The sequence below is a fragment of the Talpa europaea genome, assembly GCF_964194135.1.
Source record: "Talpa europaea genome assembly, chromosome: 7".
Lineage (NCBI taxonomy): Eukaryota > Metazoa > Chordata > Mammalia > Eulipotyphla > Talpidae > Talpa > Talpa europaea.
In genome coordinates, this window is record NC_140074.1 from 12,099,259 (window position 1) to 12,115,503 (window position 16,245).

The 16,245-nt window shown below is 40.4% G+C and overlaps 1 protein-coding gene across 1 annotated transcript; it reads right to left on the reverse strand.

Moving 5' to 3' along the window:
• Positions 1 to 5,102: 5,102 nt before the first annotated feature.
• On the reverse strand, positions 5,103 to 15,279 carry DNAJA1 (DnaJ heat shock protein family (Hsp40) member A1; the record flags this gene model as incomplete). The annotated part of the gene is made up of 8 exons (XM_084238462.1): positions 5,103 to 5,321; positions 6,081 to 6,176; positions 6,469 to 6,589; positions 8,693 to 8,807; positions 10,851 to 11,078; positions 11,788 to 11,892; positions 14,530 to 14,707; positions 15,148 to 15,279. 8 exons carry the CDS (start codon positions 15,277 to 15,279, stop codon positions 5,103 to 5,105), a joined length of 1,194 nt encoding a protein of 397 aa, XP_084094588.1.
• Between the last annotated feature and the right edge of the window lie 966 nt (positions 15,280 to 16,245).

The following is a 16,245-nucleotide window of genomic DNA, read 5'->3' on the forward strand; positions in this document are numbered from 1 at the left end:
GTAACAAAACCCTTGTAAATATTTTGCACATGGGTGTCTCTTTCAGTCAAAGCTGTAGGGAGCAAAGCTGTTGGGCACATTTGTCACCATAACCAAAATCTAGCTCCTTGCCGCTAGGAAGCCAGTTCTCTAGACACAATAGTTGCTGGGAGGAAATCAGGTTTTTTGGAGTCAGCAAACTAAGGAGATGGAGGACTGTTGTTCCAAAGACCACCTCAAGTTTTTCAGGGTGACAAAGGTTTTTAAAGGGGCAGGAGCTCTGGGGTATGGCGGTTCAGCAGATTCTATTTGGGAATTACCTTGACTAAAGACCATCTGGTTGTCTTGCTGGCACCATCCTTTTGGTCTACGGGTCATAATTTGCAATTTTGGGTCCTGGTTATTGTTTTTATTAAGCAAATTAAATTTAGTGGTTTACTGCAGAATTCTTCGGAGTACAAAGGTGAAGCAGTCTTTGTTATGGTGACATGTTGATACATGCAGGTAACGTGTAAGGCACCATTTAAAGAACATGTGGGCCTCCCTGGTGGCGAGGCACAAGGGGTTGAGACACAACCTGTGGGGCTGCGCAAGTTTGATCCCCAGCTAGGGAGCTACCCACATGGCGCAGCAGACCTTGCCTATCTTGCCCACTGCTCCCCTCAGCAGTGTATTTCAGTCAGTGTGTCTGTTCTGCTCCCCGCTCTGGTGAATCCTCATGCCCCCACACCTCTGGCCTGTACCCCAGTTCTTGTATGCATAAATAAATTTTTATTTTTAAAAATTTATCAATCTTTTTTTGAAGATTTATTTAAAAGTTCCATCCAGAGATCTCCCTGGTGGCGCAGGCAGTTGAGCACAGCACTGAGTCTATCCGCAGACTCTGCAGTGCCAGTTTGATCCCCGCTGGCCTCGGAGCAACCCACGTGGTGAGCAGACTTCTCCCGTCTCACCCGCTGCTCCCCTCAGCAGTGTATTTCGTCAGTCTGCCTATTCTGTTTCCCACTCTGTCTCTGGTGAATCCTCTTACCCTCCAGCGCATCTGGCCTGTACTCCGGTTCATGTATAAATAAAAATAAATCTTAAAAAAAAGTTCAATCCATGGCCAGCCAGGGATCGAACTAAAACTACAGGATAGCTTCATAGGTTGTATCTTAACCCCTTATGCCACCAGTGAGGCCCTGCTTCTTCAAATTTTATTAGAATTCTACCTACCGAATTGGCCACAGGCAGTGAGAAAAGCACTGGCAAGAATCTGAATGCCAGTTCTGGCTGTCATTTAACTTTGGCCAGAACAGTGGTTCTAAGTGTCACCTGGTATCTTACTTGAAAGGCAAATTATTGGGTGCTTACTAGAGACCTACTTAACCCAGCTGTGGCAGCGGGGCTCAGCACTCTCGCTCAAATTTGACAGCCAGTTGTCTTGATTTCCTCACTAAAAAGCAAGTGTTTTAACTCTTCACAAGGCTGCAGAAAAAACCAGTGATATACACCAATGAGAATGGTACATACTAAAAAAAACTAGCAACAACAAATGTTGGTAAGGATGTGGTGAGAAAAGAACTCTCCTACACTGCTAGTGGGAATGCAAACTGGTCCAACCACAATAGAAAACTGTGGTGGTTCTTCAGATTACTAAAAATGGAGCTACCATATGACCTGGCAATTCCATGCCTAGGGATTTACCCAAAGCATACAAAAACATTAATTCAAAAGGACACCAGCACCCCCATGTTTACTGCAGCACTTTTTAGAATAGTTAAGACTTGGAAACATCCCAAATGCCCAAAAATAGATGACTGGATCAAGATGTGGTATATATACACAATGGAATACTATTCAGCAATCAATAAACTCATGCCATTCATAGCAACCTAGATGAAGCTAGAAGGGATCATGCTCAGTGAAATAAATCAGAAGGAAAAAGAAAAATATCGGATGGTTTCACTTATAGGAGGAATACAGGGGAACCAAATAAGGACTTGGGAAAAAATACAAAGCAAGACAAAAATAAACAGGCAACTATAAATCAGAGACATTCTGTGGGGGGGGCGGAGGGAGAAGGATCAAAACGATGGCGGGAAGAGCACAAGGGACTATGCTGATGGTGCACGGGTGAATTGGTGGAAATACTGTGGAGACTATACCTGAGCAAAGAAAGCAAACACTGTACAAAAATGAACAATGATGTATAGTACAGTTTAAAAAAAAAAAAAACTCAAAGTGATAAAGGTGCAACAAGACTCAAACCCTTGGAAAGGGCACCTTTGTATCTCCATAGCTTGCTAACATTTTTGTTGATTGTACTACTAAATCCTATGCTTCTATTTTCCACATTACTCAAGTGAAGAAATTGCAATTAAGTGTTAAGCTGTAAGGGTCTGTGGTCTCAGTGTCAAATGCAGTGTCCGTGCACACTAGGTGAAAAACAAAGACCACCATTATTTGACCGTCCACAGCAATTTTAATAGTTGCATTACCGTCATAGATAGTTGATATAGCCGTACCCCTATACTGGTGGCTTTCATCCTTGGTTGTACATAATCATCCTATGGAGGCTATAATCCAGCTCAACTACACTCAAGTTCCCCAAGGGTGGGATTCAAATTTTCAGTCTGTTTCACAGCTTTCCAGGTAATTCCAGTTGTAGCCAAGGGTGACAAGAAATTCCATATGCAGGAAAGATGATACCAAATTCAGTTAGATCTGCCAGAGAGCACCTTCATGGGCCACTATCAGCCTGTTATTTTTAGTCTCTGAAAACATGAATAGGTGCAAGCATCACAGGTAGCAGTGGAGTTAGTGCTGGAGCTAGGAATTTCACTTGTGACCTTGGCTAGTATCTTTTTTCTGGTGGGTTGAATACAAACTGGTCTATTTCTGCCTCTCCAGGTTGTACTTTTTTTTAGTACTTCCACTTGATTCCTTACTGTAGTAAAACGTGTAAAATATACTAAACCACTTTTACGTAATTCATTAATTATTGGCAGTCATCATTATTCTGCCCTTTTCAATCACCCCTCAGCAGAAACAAAGCCCTAATTCTCCATCGCGCTCCAACTTGAGTTTGCCTAGATATTTCATGTTTGTCCCTTTGGGTCTGCCATATATACATGCCATTTTGTTGATCCATTTTTTGTATTTGTGGATTGTTTCCACTTTGATTATTGTGAATGATGCCACAGTAAGAAACTGGCACACAGGTATTAAAGAATTACTGGGTTAGATATGGTAATTCCATGTTTAGCTTTTTGGGGAGCTGCCGAACTTTTCCATAGCCACCTCCAGCTCCACCAGTTTAAATTCTCACCAGGATTATACAGGTTCCAATTCCGCCACATTCTCACTTGTTTTCCATTTTTGGATTATCCTACTAAGCTGTGGTTTTGATTTGGAAATATGGAAAGCCTCCTCATGTAAAGATTATTGTATTTTAATTTTTAAAATGTCCTTAAAATTTTAAGTGTATTACATAACATGTTCATTGCAAAATTTTTAAACTGCATATAAATCTAATGAAAACTAATTTTGCCATTTTATTTTGATTTGTTAATGTTTTCCTGAAAAACTGCTTCATAGCCAAACAAGAAGGTAGCTTATCTAGCAGACAGACTGAAAAAGATGACCCAAGAATTGAAAGAAGTTACCAATGAGGAAAGTCACTATGACAACACACACTGAAGTTTTGGGCTTATTCTTTAGATCAAGTTTTAGTTTTTCAAAAACTGACATATCCTGTCAAGAAAAACATGAATAGGTGCAAGCATCACAGTTAACAGTGGAGTTAGTGCTGGAGCCAGGAACTGCACTTCCCACTTCTACAACTGGAATTTTTAAACTTCATTAGAATAAATCCAGCAACTCAGAAACGGATAAATGGGCATAAGGTTCATTCCAGTGTCTGTAAAGTTTTTTAAATCCCCATTTCTTGGTTCATAATTCATCCCTCTACTTTCACTGAATACCTTTGTTTCATATTAAATATTTATTTCCAGTTAAAACTTTTTTTCCATTTGGATATATCTCATGAAGTAGTTGAAAGGCAATTTGCAGAACTTAGTGGAAAGTTAGTATTTTCATCTGAGAGGGAAAAAAAAAAGCCTGTAGTGACACACACTGGAAATGCTTTGTAATCAGTATATTAAGGAGACACTCACACATTTCAAGAATTGCTTAAATTCTGATACCCAGATTTAAGCTTGCAAACATGACTTTTAAACATACAATTAAAGCTATTCATCATAATTTGCTATACTACCACCATTAAATTACAGTTACCTTGGAGCATAAATGATTTAAAGTAAGCCTGTAACTTATCTAATAAACACCTTTCTATCTCATACATGCAAATGACATCTTCATGTAAAGGTCTTGTCACTCTTAGCTTCTTAAGTTATCCTGTGCTCCAGAAGTCACTACTGAGGTTTATCATGGTCCAAAGAGAAGGGGGAACAAAAATGTAACAAGGACTCATTAAAAAAAAGATGGCACAGCAAAAGGGAATGCAATTCTACAAGTGCAAGCCCTCAAGAAGCAGCATATTATGATAAACCCCTTCTTTAGAAAGGTTATCTTTTCTATCACTGATACCACAGGCTAAATTATTTATCATGCCGTCAAATAACAGTTGAGGCAATAGAATAAATGTAGAGGCATCACAATGAATCCCACTTAATACAAGTAATTATACAGAAAAACACTGCCCTAACAAATTAAATTCTTTGACTGCCAGTTAAATACAGTTTTAACTTTCAGAGTTTAAACAAGTAAGGGTCATACACTGAAATTAATACACACACCTAGAACTTTTCAGTCTACACTATTTCATGTACATAGATAGCCAAAATCATTACAATGTATGGCCTAACAAATGCTAGGAGCAATTCTTTAAAAGTAGTTTTTACAGGTATTAAACTTTATCTTGCACACTGAAGTCATCATACATACAGGGCAAAGTTGGAGCTTTTATATTTGAGTTTATTCTTCATTTAACTTTAAAACACTACTATAGTTGAATATTAAAACAAAAACAATTGCCAAGTAGTGATCGTATTGATTATAGTCCTTCACTCATTCACTACCGCATATAAACTGCCAGCAGTGAGTGTTATTCACTGGCCCCATTAAGAGGTCTGACACTGAACACCACCCCTAGGATGATGTTCATCGTCCTCATAAGCTTCTCCATTGTAATGGCGTCGCCTTTCCTGGTTTGGATCAAAATCCACTAGTTCTACCTGGTCCATTTCATCAGTCTCTTCTACTTCTTTCCTCTCAGGTAGGAGTTTTTCCAGCAAAGAGAGTTTATCAGGAGAGAGAAAGCCATTCTCAGGAAAGTTTACCTATAAAAAGAAATCTCCACTTTAACTTGATTTACTTCATTAGTTCTTCAGACAAATTTATTGCCAACCCATCCTCCCTCTTCAAACACACAAACTTTTTTTAAATCTTACAACCCCAGGTTAAAACACATGCTCTAGAAAGAATTCCACCTACTACTATGAACTAGAGTTGAAGGACAATCAGGTCTTTTAAGAAAATAATGATCCTAGTGAAATTATACTATAGAGATCATTGTTCTATCCAGTAAGTACTTTATATAAGAACTTTATATACTTATATAGAAGTATATAAATATACTTTATGTATTTTAATCCTGTGATTTAAATAGCACTCATTCAAAATGGTAATTCTTTACCCCAAGATGTTTTATTAAATGATGTCTGAGTGAAAAACAGTCACTTAATATTGAGAAATAGGTCGGATTATTTCTGAATCACCTTATTAAAAAAACAAGCAATATATTTTGCCTCCAAATCCCCATTACTTTAAGTGCTTCTGCTGAAATTTAAGATTCCACTTAAAGTCTTTCATTAATACCCATTTGCAAACACTCCTCCCATACTAATCTTCAGGTAGCCAAAAAGGCAAACAAATTTGCTCCAGCTTGTTAAAGAATGCTCAACATGAGGAAAAGTATTTCAGTATATTTTTTCATGGACTAAGACTGAAAATGTTTCCTGCATTTGAAAAAGTTATTCTGTATCACATTCTAATAAGCTAATTATTCTCAAATATTCCTTGACTACTTTGTAACTTACCTTAAATTCAATGATTAGGCGACCCTTTTCGTATGGTCTACGATAAATTGGCATGCCTTCATTTAGCACACACTTGATATCTCCATGCTTGACAATCTGACCTAAAAACATTCAAGTCAAGTTCTTTAAATATAGTCACATTTTTACGAGGCAAGAAAATAAAGATCAGGAATATTCTAGCTCACTGATAGGGGTAAATTCATGAGAAGCAATCCTATTACCTTTCATTTATGGATTTCCTAGGGGCCTGCAAAGGGCAAACTGTAATTTCAGCTCAGTCTACAAGGATATGTAACTGAGCAAGAAAAATAAGTCATCTCACTGACTGTACAAGCAGTCAGCAATAAAAAAAGAACATCAGAATAGAGAGAGAAGCTCATCTAGTTACCATACCTGGATGAGAGGTGATTACTATGGTTCGGTTGTCAAGAGTAGATATTGGCTTTTGGAAGCCACACAATGCTTCAACCAGTTGTATGTCCATACACATGAATAGATCTTCTCCTCGCCTATAAATACAATACATACTTACATCTTTCAAACCACCCAAAAGAACCTCAGCAGGCAATTCTGTTTTCTTAACAGCAAAGGCCCCTTTCATAAAAATACCCTTCCCCACTATAAAATCAGAACTGAGAGTGAGGAAATGAGGAAAAACTAGATATGAGGAAAGTGCCAGCTCCCATTTCCTGGGCAAGACTTCAAAATCTCTACATTCTACTCAGCCTCTCCCACTTCTCATCCCTGAATTGTTTTCATTGCTTAATTTTATTTTTTAAATTTTTATTTATGCATACAAGAACTCGGATATAAGCCAGAGGTGCAGGGACTAAGAGGATTCACCATAGACAGAGTGGGCAGAATAGGCGGATCTACTGAAATACACTGCTGAGGGGAGCAGCAGGCGAGACAGGAGAGCTCTGCTGCACCATGTGGGTCAGCTTCCTGGCTGGGGACTGAACTCAGGCCGCAGTGGCTGGTGATAGCTTGATAGCATGAACACTTTAACCCTGTGCCACCAGGCCCTTCGCTGCTTAATTTAAAATCTAGTTTCTCGCATGGGGGAGAAAATATATCACCAGTAAGGTTGAAAGAAAGCAAACATACACAGGGAGAGAAGATATTACAATGTAAGTCAAACAGATCTAGACCAGATCCTGATTATTTTAAGCTTTATAAGTATGGACCGGATCAATTTCAAGGAACAGCAAAAATTTATTCATGTACATGATCTAAGTAATACAGTGCCCAGCATATTTCCTATGGACAAGACCACACTCTCCTGCTTACTTTTCCAATGTATATTAACAAAAAAAACAAAAAAACAAAAAACCAGGCCTCCCCGGTGGCGCAGCTGTTGAGCGCTGGGTTGCGAAGCTGCCTGCAGCCTCTGCAGCGCCGGTTCGATCCCCGGCTGCTCCCCGGCCACCGGAGGAGGGTCCCACATGGCGCGCAGACCTCTCCTGCCGCCCGCTGCTCCCCTCAGCAGTGTAATTCAGTCCTTCTGCCTGCTCTGCTCCCTGCTCTGGCTCTGGTGAATTCTCTCACCCTCCCGCGCTTCTGACTGTACCCAGTGCATGTATGAACAAACAAACAAACAAACAAATAAAACATGCCTCTATAAAAAAAAAAAACAACAAAAAAAACAACAAAAAAAAAAACCTTTACTCAGGCAGATTACTCTCCAGAGAAATTCTTAAGGATTCACAGCAAATGACAGCATCAAAATCTAGAGCTGGAGGGCCTCCCCTGTTGGTGCAGGCGGTTGAGTGCCGCACCGTGAAGATGTCCGCAGCCTCTGCAGCATCAGTTCAATCCTGGCCCGCCAGCGAGGGTCCCACATGGCGTGGCAGACCTCTCCTGTCTTGCCCGCCGCTCCCCTCAGCAGTGTATTTCATGAGTCTGCCTGTTCTGTTCCCTGTTCTGTTTCTGGTGAATCCTCTCATCCTCCCGCCATCTGGCCTGTACCTTGGTTCTTGTATAAAATAAATAAATCTTTAAAAAAAAAAAAAAAATCTAGAGCTGAAGACCATTTCATTTCCCATTATTTTTTTGGATGCTTGTGAATGCTGTCTTAATGAATGCAAATTCAATTCCCTTTCAAGATTTAGTCCCCAAAGATTTAATGGAACCCAGTTCCAGTCCTATATTTTAAAATTAGTCATGGATTTATTTTTAACAAGTGTTCACTGTTAACTATCATATTCTCATACTGATTCATTATAAGTTCATCATACACACAGCAATGGATATGCTATATCAATAAACTTTAATTTATATACTATTTTAGTTCATAAAATGGTTCCAGGGCCTCCTTGCTAGGCTGGAAGTTCAGTCTCAGATTTATCACCAGGACAGCCTGGGTTCGATCCCCAGCCAGGGAACTGACCCACATGGCGCAGCAGACCTCTGTCGCGCCCGCTGCTCCCCTCCAGCAGTGTACTTCTGTCAATCTGCCTGTTCTGCTCACCACTGTCTCAGGTGAATCCTCTCACTCCCCACCCCCAACCTCTGGCCTGTACCCCAGCTCTTGTATACATAAATCTTTTTTTTTTTTTTAAAAAAGCTGTATTAGAAAAAAAAAAAGTTTGAGTAAATAGTCAAACTCATACCTAGTAAAAACAGCATGGTCCTTCTGATCTAAAACAATGATAATGTCTCCTGGCTCCAGTCCTGGTTCTTGGTCTCCTTCACCATGGAATGTTATCTTTTGGCCATCTTTCATGCCTAAAAACAAATGGTTAATTTTATATTTTTAATAACCAAGTAAGGGCAAACTCTCCATCTATTAAACATGTTTGTGTGTACATTAAAGATATGTTCAAGTCTTTATGGATACAAGAAAAAAAAAAAATCACAGAGCCAAACCAAGAATACCCATGTGACTAGATGAGTACAGATTTCTTACATAAGGGTATCACAGTGGAGAACACAAATTCTAGAGGGAAACAAGCTTCATGTCTCAGAGCTTGTATTTGCCACTGGCTGGATTACCCTGGGAAAGCAAGTTGCATAACCTTCTAAGCCTCAACTTTCCCACAGAGACCAAACCCATTAGGGCCGTTGTGAGGATTAAATAAATGTCTATTCTGTTACCAAACAGTGCCTCAAATGTTGAAATGATAAATTACTACTTCATTACTTACTTAGAATAACCTGTATCAAATTATTTCCACTAAGTCTAATAGCAGAACAAATAAAAATTTTCTTCTTACTGTACTTTTGGTATTTATAAATAGAAAATCTATATATAACCTAAAAATTTTTAAAATCTTTTTGCTGAAAAATGCTTCAGTTTAGCCCTTTCTTTGTAAAAGCTTTACTTATTGCTGGACATGCCTTTAGCCCATGTGGCTAGAGTCAGAAGTACTTTCCAACAGAGCAAAATATTTTAGGGCCCAGATATACTTTACTGCAGTCTCCCCCTGTCCCCCCGCCCCCGCCCCCCTCTGGCCCTGCATTCAACTTTACTTCAGCGAGGGCTTAGACAACACCTCAGTCGAACATAACTCATGAGTTTGCAGATCACTGTGCTGTAGCACCACCACCTGATTATTTTTCTCAATGAGTGATTACTGAAGTAACCTAACAGTAAGACCTTTGTTTCTCACTATTATGGAATATATACACTCTATAAATGCAGCTATCAGTACAACAAACATATATAGCCAATAATCTATACTCAGTAGTTGTAATGCTTTATGTACTTCAATTCATGCCCTTCCAAACATTCTGAAACAAATCCAGACATACCAATTAATCCATCAATATTTCAGTATGTTGCTTTAGGAAAAAAGGACTATTACACACTTGATAAACTAAACACACTCTATCTTACTTTTATGCATGAGGAAAAGTAACTGTTTACGCTACTGAAACAATTACACTCAAGAGGTGTTCCACTATTGTGAAAAAGCAAGGGTACAAATGTCATAAATGACTTCACTTGCCAGTGATGCTCTCCCCAGTACATGCTGGGTAGTAGGAGAACACCCATCCTAGACTTGCCCATTGAGGGAGGGGAGGAGGGAAGAATGGAGGAAGGGCAGCACCCTAATCACACAGGTGAATACTGGTGCAAAATTTCGGTGTAAATGTGCGTATTCATGAGATGCTAGTAATATTAATAGAATCTTATTGATAAAATACTAGGTTTCATTTAAAAACAGCTGAATATGAAGATTACATAGTATTTCAACGTGGCTGAATTAGATTTAAATTTTCTCTGTACGTTTCTAAAATTTCTACAACCAACATGTATTTCTGTAATAGACTTTAAGATGTTTTCATAAATTGATACAATTAAGAAATTGGCAACATAAAAATTAAATCCTAATAGGAAAAGAGCTGCAATTAGAATATGCAGTCCAATAGGCAATAACTGACAGCACTATTCACAATCGAAGTTCCGACAAATCAGTTTGGAAAAATCTGATTATGAGACTCCCAGTTCATCACCTAAACTCCCTCTCCCATAACTTAATTACAATGAAAAAAGGATATAAGTAACTGTTTAATAGTATAGAATTAATATTGTAACACTATGACGGCAGTGCTGTATCAAGTGAAGAGATCCTTCATGTATTTCCTGCAAATGTGCTGGAAAAGTATTCAAGAAAAACTAGTATTTGTATGTGGCTAAGCGCTATCTTTTGGCATAGGACCCATACATCCAACTATGAAAGATAGGTTTTGACAATTATAAAATATAGTATTAATAAACTTGTTGCAGCACTCAATAAAATTCAGGATAAGCGGCTCAGAACTTACCTTTATCGATGTGAACTTCTAGAATCTTCTTCTCTCGAACTATCTTCCTTCCATTGCAGCTTTTACATCTGTCTTTAGGACTGATCCGTTCCCCATGGCCCTGGCATTCCATGCACACAGACTGAATTTGCTGAACCATTCCAGGTCCAATCTGATGAATTCTTATTTGCATCCCAGTACCTCGGCAATTGGGACAGCACTCTACTGCTCCTTTCTTACCACCTCGGCCTAAACAGTTAAAATAAGGTATGACTTTATTTAGTATCAGACACAATAATGTTTTACTAAGACAATCCCCTGAACACTACATTTTATCTTTAAGAGTGGATGAAATGTAGTTCTAAGACTCTACCTGGTGTTTGAGTGAAAAAAACAAAACAAACAAACAAAAAACAACAAAACCCAGCTACAATCACCTTCAATTTTAACTGTGGTCTTCCCAAGGAGCCATTTCACAATTTTAAACATGTGCTCCCCAAAAACACAGTACTTAGAACTTGCTGATGACTGGGAAATGAGAACATTTTTGAAGATCTTCTTCAGAAGATAACATTATTTCCAACAATATGTTGTATTTATAAAGAAGCTTAACTTACAGGTTTATAGCCAGTAATTTGTCATTAAACAGTAGGGTATTCAAAGAGAAAACACTTTAACTCATATTAGATGAAGCCACTGGATGACAATTTTTAAGATTTAATGAAATGGGAGTGGCTTGTCTTGGAGTAACACTGAGAAAAAAAGGACACCAAATTAGACTGATCCCACAGGATGATCCCCCAATTTAAACTGTGCACATAAAACAGGGTATTTCAATTTTATTTTGTTGGGTGGTTTTTCTTGCATTCTCCAACATTTATGTAAATTACTTCTCATATTTTATATGTCCAAAAAGTCTTCAAGTTCCATTGCGTTACTAAAGATGTTAAATCCATACCTTCACATTTGTCACAAATCACATTCTTTTGCAGAGCTAGCTTTCTTGTTGCACCATTATATAAGTCTTCTAAGGTTACTGAAAGTTGATGCACAACATTTTTACCTAGAACGAAACATTGCTCATTAAAAATCAAAAATGTTGCAACTTATTTGTGCTCAATGCACTATTAAAAACAGTCAAGTGGCCTCCCTGGTGGTGCAAGGGGTTAAGTCACAGCACTGTGAAGCTATCAACAGCCACTGCAGCACGAGTTTGATCCCTGGCCAGGGAAGTGACCCATAAGGCATAGCAGACCTCTCCTGTCTGGCCCACTGTTCCCCCCCCAGCAGTGTATTTCTGTCAATCCGCCTGTTCTGTTCCCCACTCTGTCTCTGGTGAATCCTCTCACCCCCTTGCCCCGCACCTCTGGCCTGTACCTCAGTTCTTGCATGCACAGTAAATCTTAAAAAAAAAAAAAAAAAAAAACAACAACAAAAACCAAAAACCAGTCAGAATGACAACTGAACTTCACAGGGTCTACCTATTCTTGAGCACGTATTATATAGGCAGAATACTGGCCGTATTATCACACATGCACCTCAAACTGATATAATTTTAGATGAGGAAAATTGAGAGCTACTCAGCATTTTACCTATGTATACAGACTTTAAATTAGGCATATTTCACAATAAATTCAAACCTGCATTTCTATCCCCATTATATTCTTTGAATCTCTCAAAACAGTATTGAGCAACATGCTAAATTACTTCATCCAAAAAATCTTCAGTACACTACATTCCAACTAGTCAAGAGTGGCCAGGGAAGCTCATATATTTATTCAGCTTTCATAAAAATATACCAAATTTCTTACTTTCTGAAGTAGAAACAGCACATTTACTGCTGGGCTGGCACATTTCTTATATTCTTTATCATAGAGCCGGTCCAATATTAACTTTCTGCAGCAATGGAAAAGGTTTTATATTATGCTATTCAACGCACGAGGCTATTGGCCATGTGAACATAACTACTGAGGAACTTATATTTGTTTTGACTTAATTTAAATCAATGTGGCCAGGGGCTTCAAAGGAGGGTTATAGCATTTATATGTGGAAAGTGGCAATCATCCAAGGATAATGAGGCTATAGAAAGTTGCCTGCCAATGGTTAATAAGTTTCTAGTTAGTGATCGCCAACAAGGACTTTATCCACTACAACACATTAATGCCTTATGACGGAATAAAAAAAAGTTCTCAAACTCCTATCTGCTTAACAAACATTTTCATTTTCAAAGAAGGGTTTAGTACCATTAACTACATCCTTCTGCTCCTAGCTCCATCTTTATTCTTTCATCAAATACAACCCCATGTAAGTTGATTGGGCAATCTGAAAGCTGCCCTTCTTATGTTGGCTTTATAAAGTTAACAGCTTAAAAAAAGGAAAAAAAAACAACCAAACGTCTTAAGTTTGATTAAGCAAGTTACTTTCCTAGTATCAAACCACAAGAGACCTCTCGTCTATCTCAGTTGCAGTTTCCTGGTGAATCCATATTTAAAATGAACCACTACTATTTTGTGGGACAAATCATTCTAAGAGGTTGATTTTGATTGCAAATTAAGGTGAATTCCTCAAAAAATAAAAAAATTCCCCCTTCAAGAAAAACTGATTCCGAGCCTCCCCAGCGGCACAGCGGGTTGAGCAAAGCATTGTGAAGCTGTCCGCAGCATCTGCAGCGCAGGTTCGATTCCCGGCCAGCCAGGGAGATTCCCACATGGCGTGGCAGACCTCTCCTGTCTCGCCCAATGCTACCCTCAGCAGTGTATTTTGGTCGTCTGCCTGTTCTGCTCCCTGCTCTGTCTCTGGTGAATCCTCTCACCCTCCCACGCCTCTAGCCTATACCCCAGCTCTTGTGTAAAAAATAACTAAATCTTTAAAAAAAGAAAAAAAAAAAAAACAAAAACAAACAAACAAAAAACAAACAAACCTGATACCCAGTAGTCTCCTTTATGAATCTTAAAAAAGGTTCAAAAGAAACCCAATAGTTTGCACTCTCTAAAATGGGTTATATCCATTAGTCCATGTTTGCATGTGTAAGCTATACTGGGAACAAAGTAGGACTGTCTGTACTCACTGTTATTTCCACAGCCTGCAAAAACATTTCTGCTAAATGTTAAGGGCACATACTTTGATATGATAAAGCGGCATCAAGATCAAACAGATAGGTTACATCTGAAAGCAATGAACTTGTGTCCAAACCTGTCTCTATGACCTTGAAATTTTTAGGTTACTGAAGTTTCACTCACTTGATTGAAAAACATCACTGTTCCTCCCACTACAGTCCTAGGAGATTAAATAAGCTCTGCAAAAAGGGCTTTGAAAATTATGTTCCTATACTTTGCTCCTTTAATTAATACTTGGTAACCTACAAAAGTTGTGTCTGTATACATGTCTCCAGAGCTTTTGGTAGCACTAGATTGGATTGCCTATTTTTAGTTACAAATCTTATTTTAAAAATCTGTATTGTAAGCTGCCTTGGCAAAATGCAGCTCTCCTGCCTGTCTGTGCCTATACAGGCACCTCTTTATTTCTCCTTTTCCTAAAAACTTGTAAAGTGCGTAAAAAACAAACAAAAAACCCCACAAAAGCCCAAAACCTATACTGTAAATCAGAGTGACAGTTCAGTCACTGCAATAGTATACCAACATCTAAACATTTAAAGGAGGCAAATTCAAGAATTTTCCCCTGAGCACTAGGTTTTCCTTACCTCTCCTTTCTCTCTGCATCCTTCCGCCTCCTCCAAAAAACATATCAAAGATGTCCATGGGGGAGCCAAAACCACCACCTGCTCCACCTTCTTTAATGGCTTGTTCTCCTCCTTTGTCATACAAGTCCCTTTTCTTTGCATCAGAGAGCACTTCATAAGCTTGAGAAATCTGTTTAAACTGTTTCAGAAAAGGGGAATACAGTTCACTTTAAAATTAAAACACAATTGTGAACCTCCCTGGTGGCTCAAGGGGTTATGAAAACAGCTACCTGAAGCTGTCTGCGGCCACTGCATCATGAATTCAATCCCCAGCCAGGGAGCTACCCACGTGGCACAGCAGACCTCTCCTGACTTGCCTGCTGCTCCCCTCAGCAGTGTATTTCAATCTGCCTGTTCTGCTCCCCACTCTGTCTCTGGTAACTACTCTCACCGCCCCCAACTCTGGCCTATACCCCAGTTCTTGTATGTAGAAATACATATTTAAAAAAAAAAAACACACAATTGTTAGAAACTCAGCCACTATATTGTTAGACACTAAGTTTCAGGCCACGATGGAATCACTCTACACCCGGCAAAGTGCTATTCAGCTACATTTCAGAGTATGTCTACATCACTTGCCTTCTCTCCTTCATTTGGATTCTTATCAGGGTGGTACTTCAAGGCCAGTTTCCTGTAAGCCTTTTTCAATTCTTCCTGGGTGGCGTTCGGTTTGACTCCCAAAACATCATAGTAAGTGGTTTCTTTCACCATTTTCTACAGCCTGAATTAAGGAAAAACAAAACAAAACAAAACACAATTCGAACTTACTTTCAACGAGTGGTTTTAATGCATAAAATCAGAGCTCCGACCAAAAAAGTGCCTTCCTTGCCAAACATGTCTACAAAATCACTGCCTTTCCGAAACGTCACACACAAGGCAGCGACTCCTTTGCTAATCCAGCCTTCGATCTCAACCTAAATAGAAACTATTATCAGCACTCAAAAGTCTCTTCCGAGCAGCGGGGTGCCACGCTCCCTCACCAAAGCCTTCGCGGTCCCGTCCGGCGTCTCTGTGCTCGCCTCTCCCGGAGGAGACCAGCAGCAGAGACCTCCCGGGGCACGAGCAGGTTCCGTCCCTTCGCTATTACCTTACAATTATCCCCGGCACATCTGATAACCCACACACTCCCTAGACGACGTCGGGGCCCCGGCAAGGGGGAGGGAGAGAGGGAGGGGCTTAGGAACCGATTCCGAACACCCGGGCCCGAAAGCCGGCTCCCCTCCCCCTCGACCGCAGGCCCCAACAGCTCGGCCGCGACCGCCCCACCAGCCGCCGCTCGCGTCGTTGGGCTCCCCCCGCGCTGGGCTCCGACCGTTAAGGCTTCCTTCCTTTCTCCCTCCCACCCTGGATCGAAAGGGTGGGAGGAGAAGTCCAGGCCTGAACAAAGAGAGGGAGGGGAGACGGAGAATCGAAAGCCGCAGCGTCCGCCGGGCTCCTCCCGCAGCCCCTCGCCCCTGCCTCCCTCTGCGCGTGCGCGCAGGGTCCCCGCGCGCCCCCGCCCCCACCCCGCCCCCACCTCAGGCGCGGGGGCGGAGGAGGGGGCGCAGGTCCCCGGGGACCACAGGCCGGCCGCGTCGTGGAGGGGGCCGACGCCCTCGGGCTCCCTCAGGGGCGCCGGAGACGGTGGCCGCGGCACCACAGCGCACGCCGAGGGGCCCCTGGAAGCCGGAACCCACC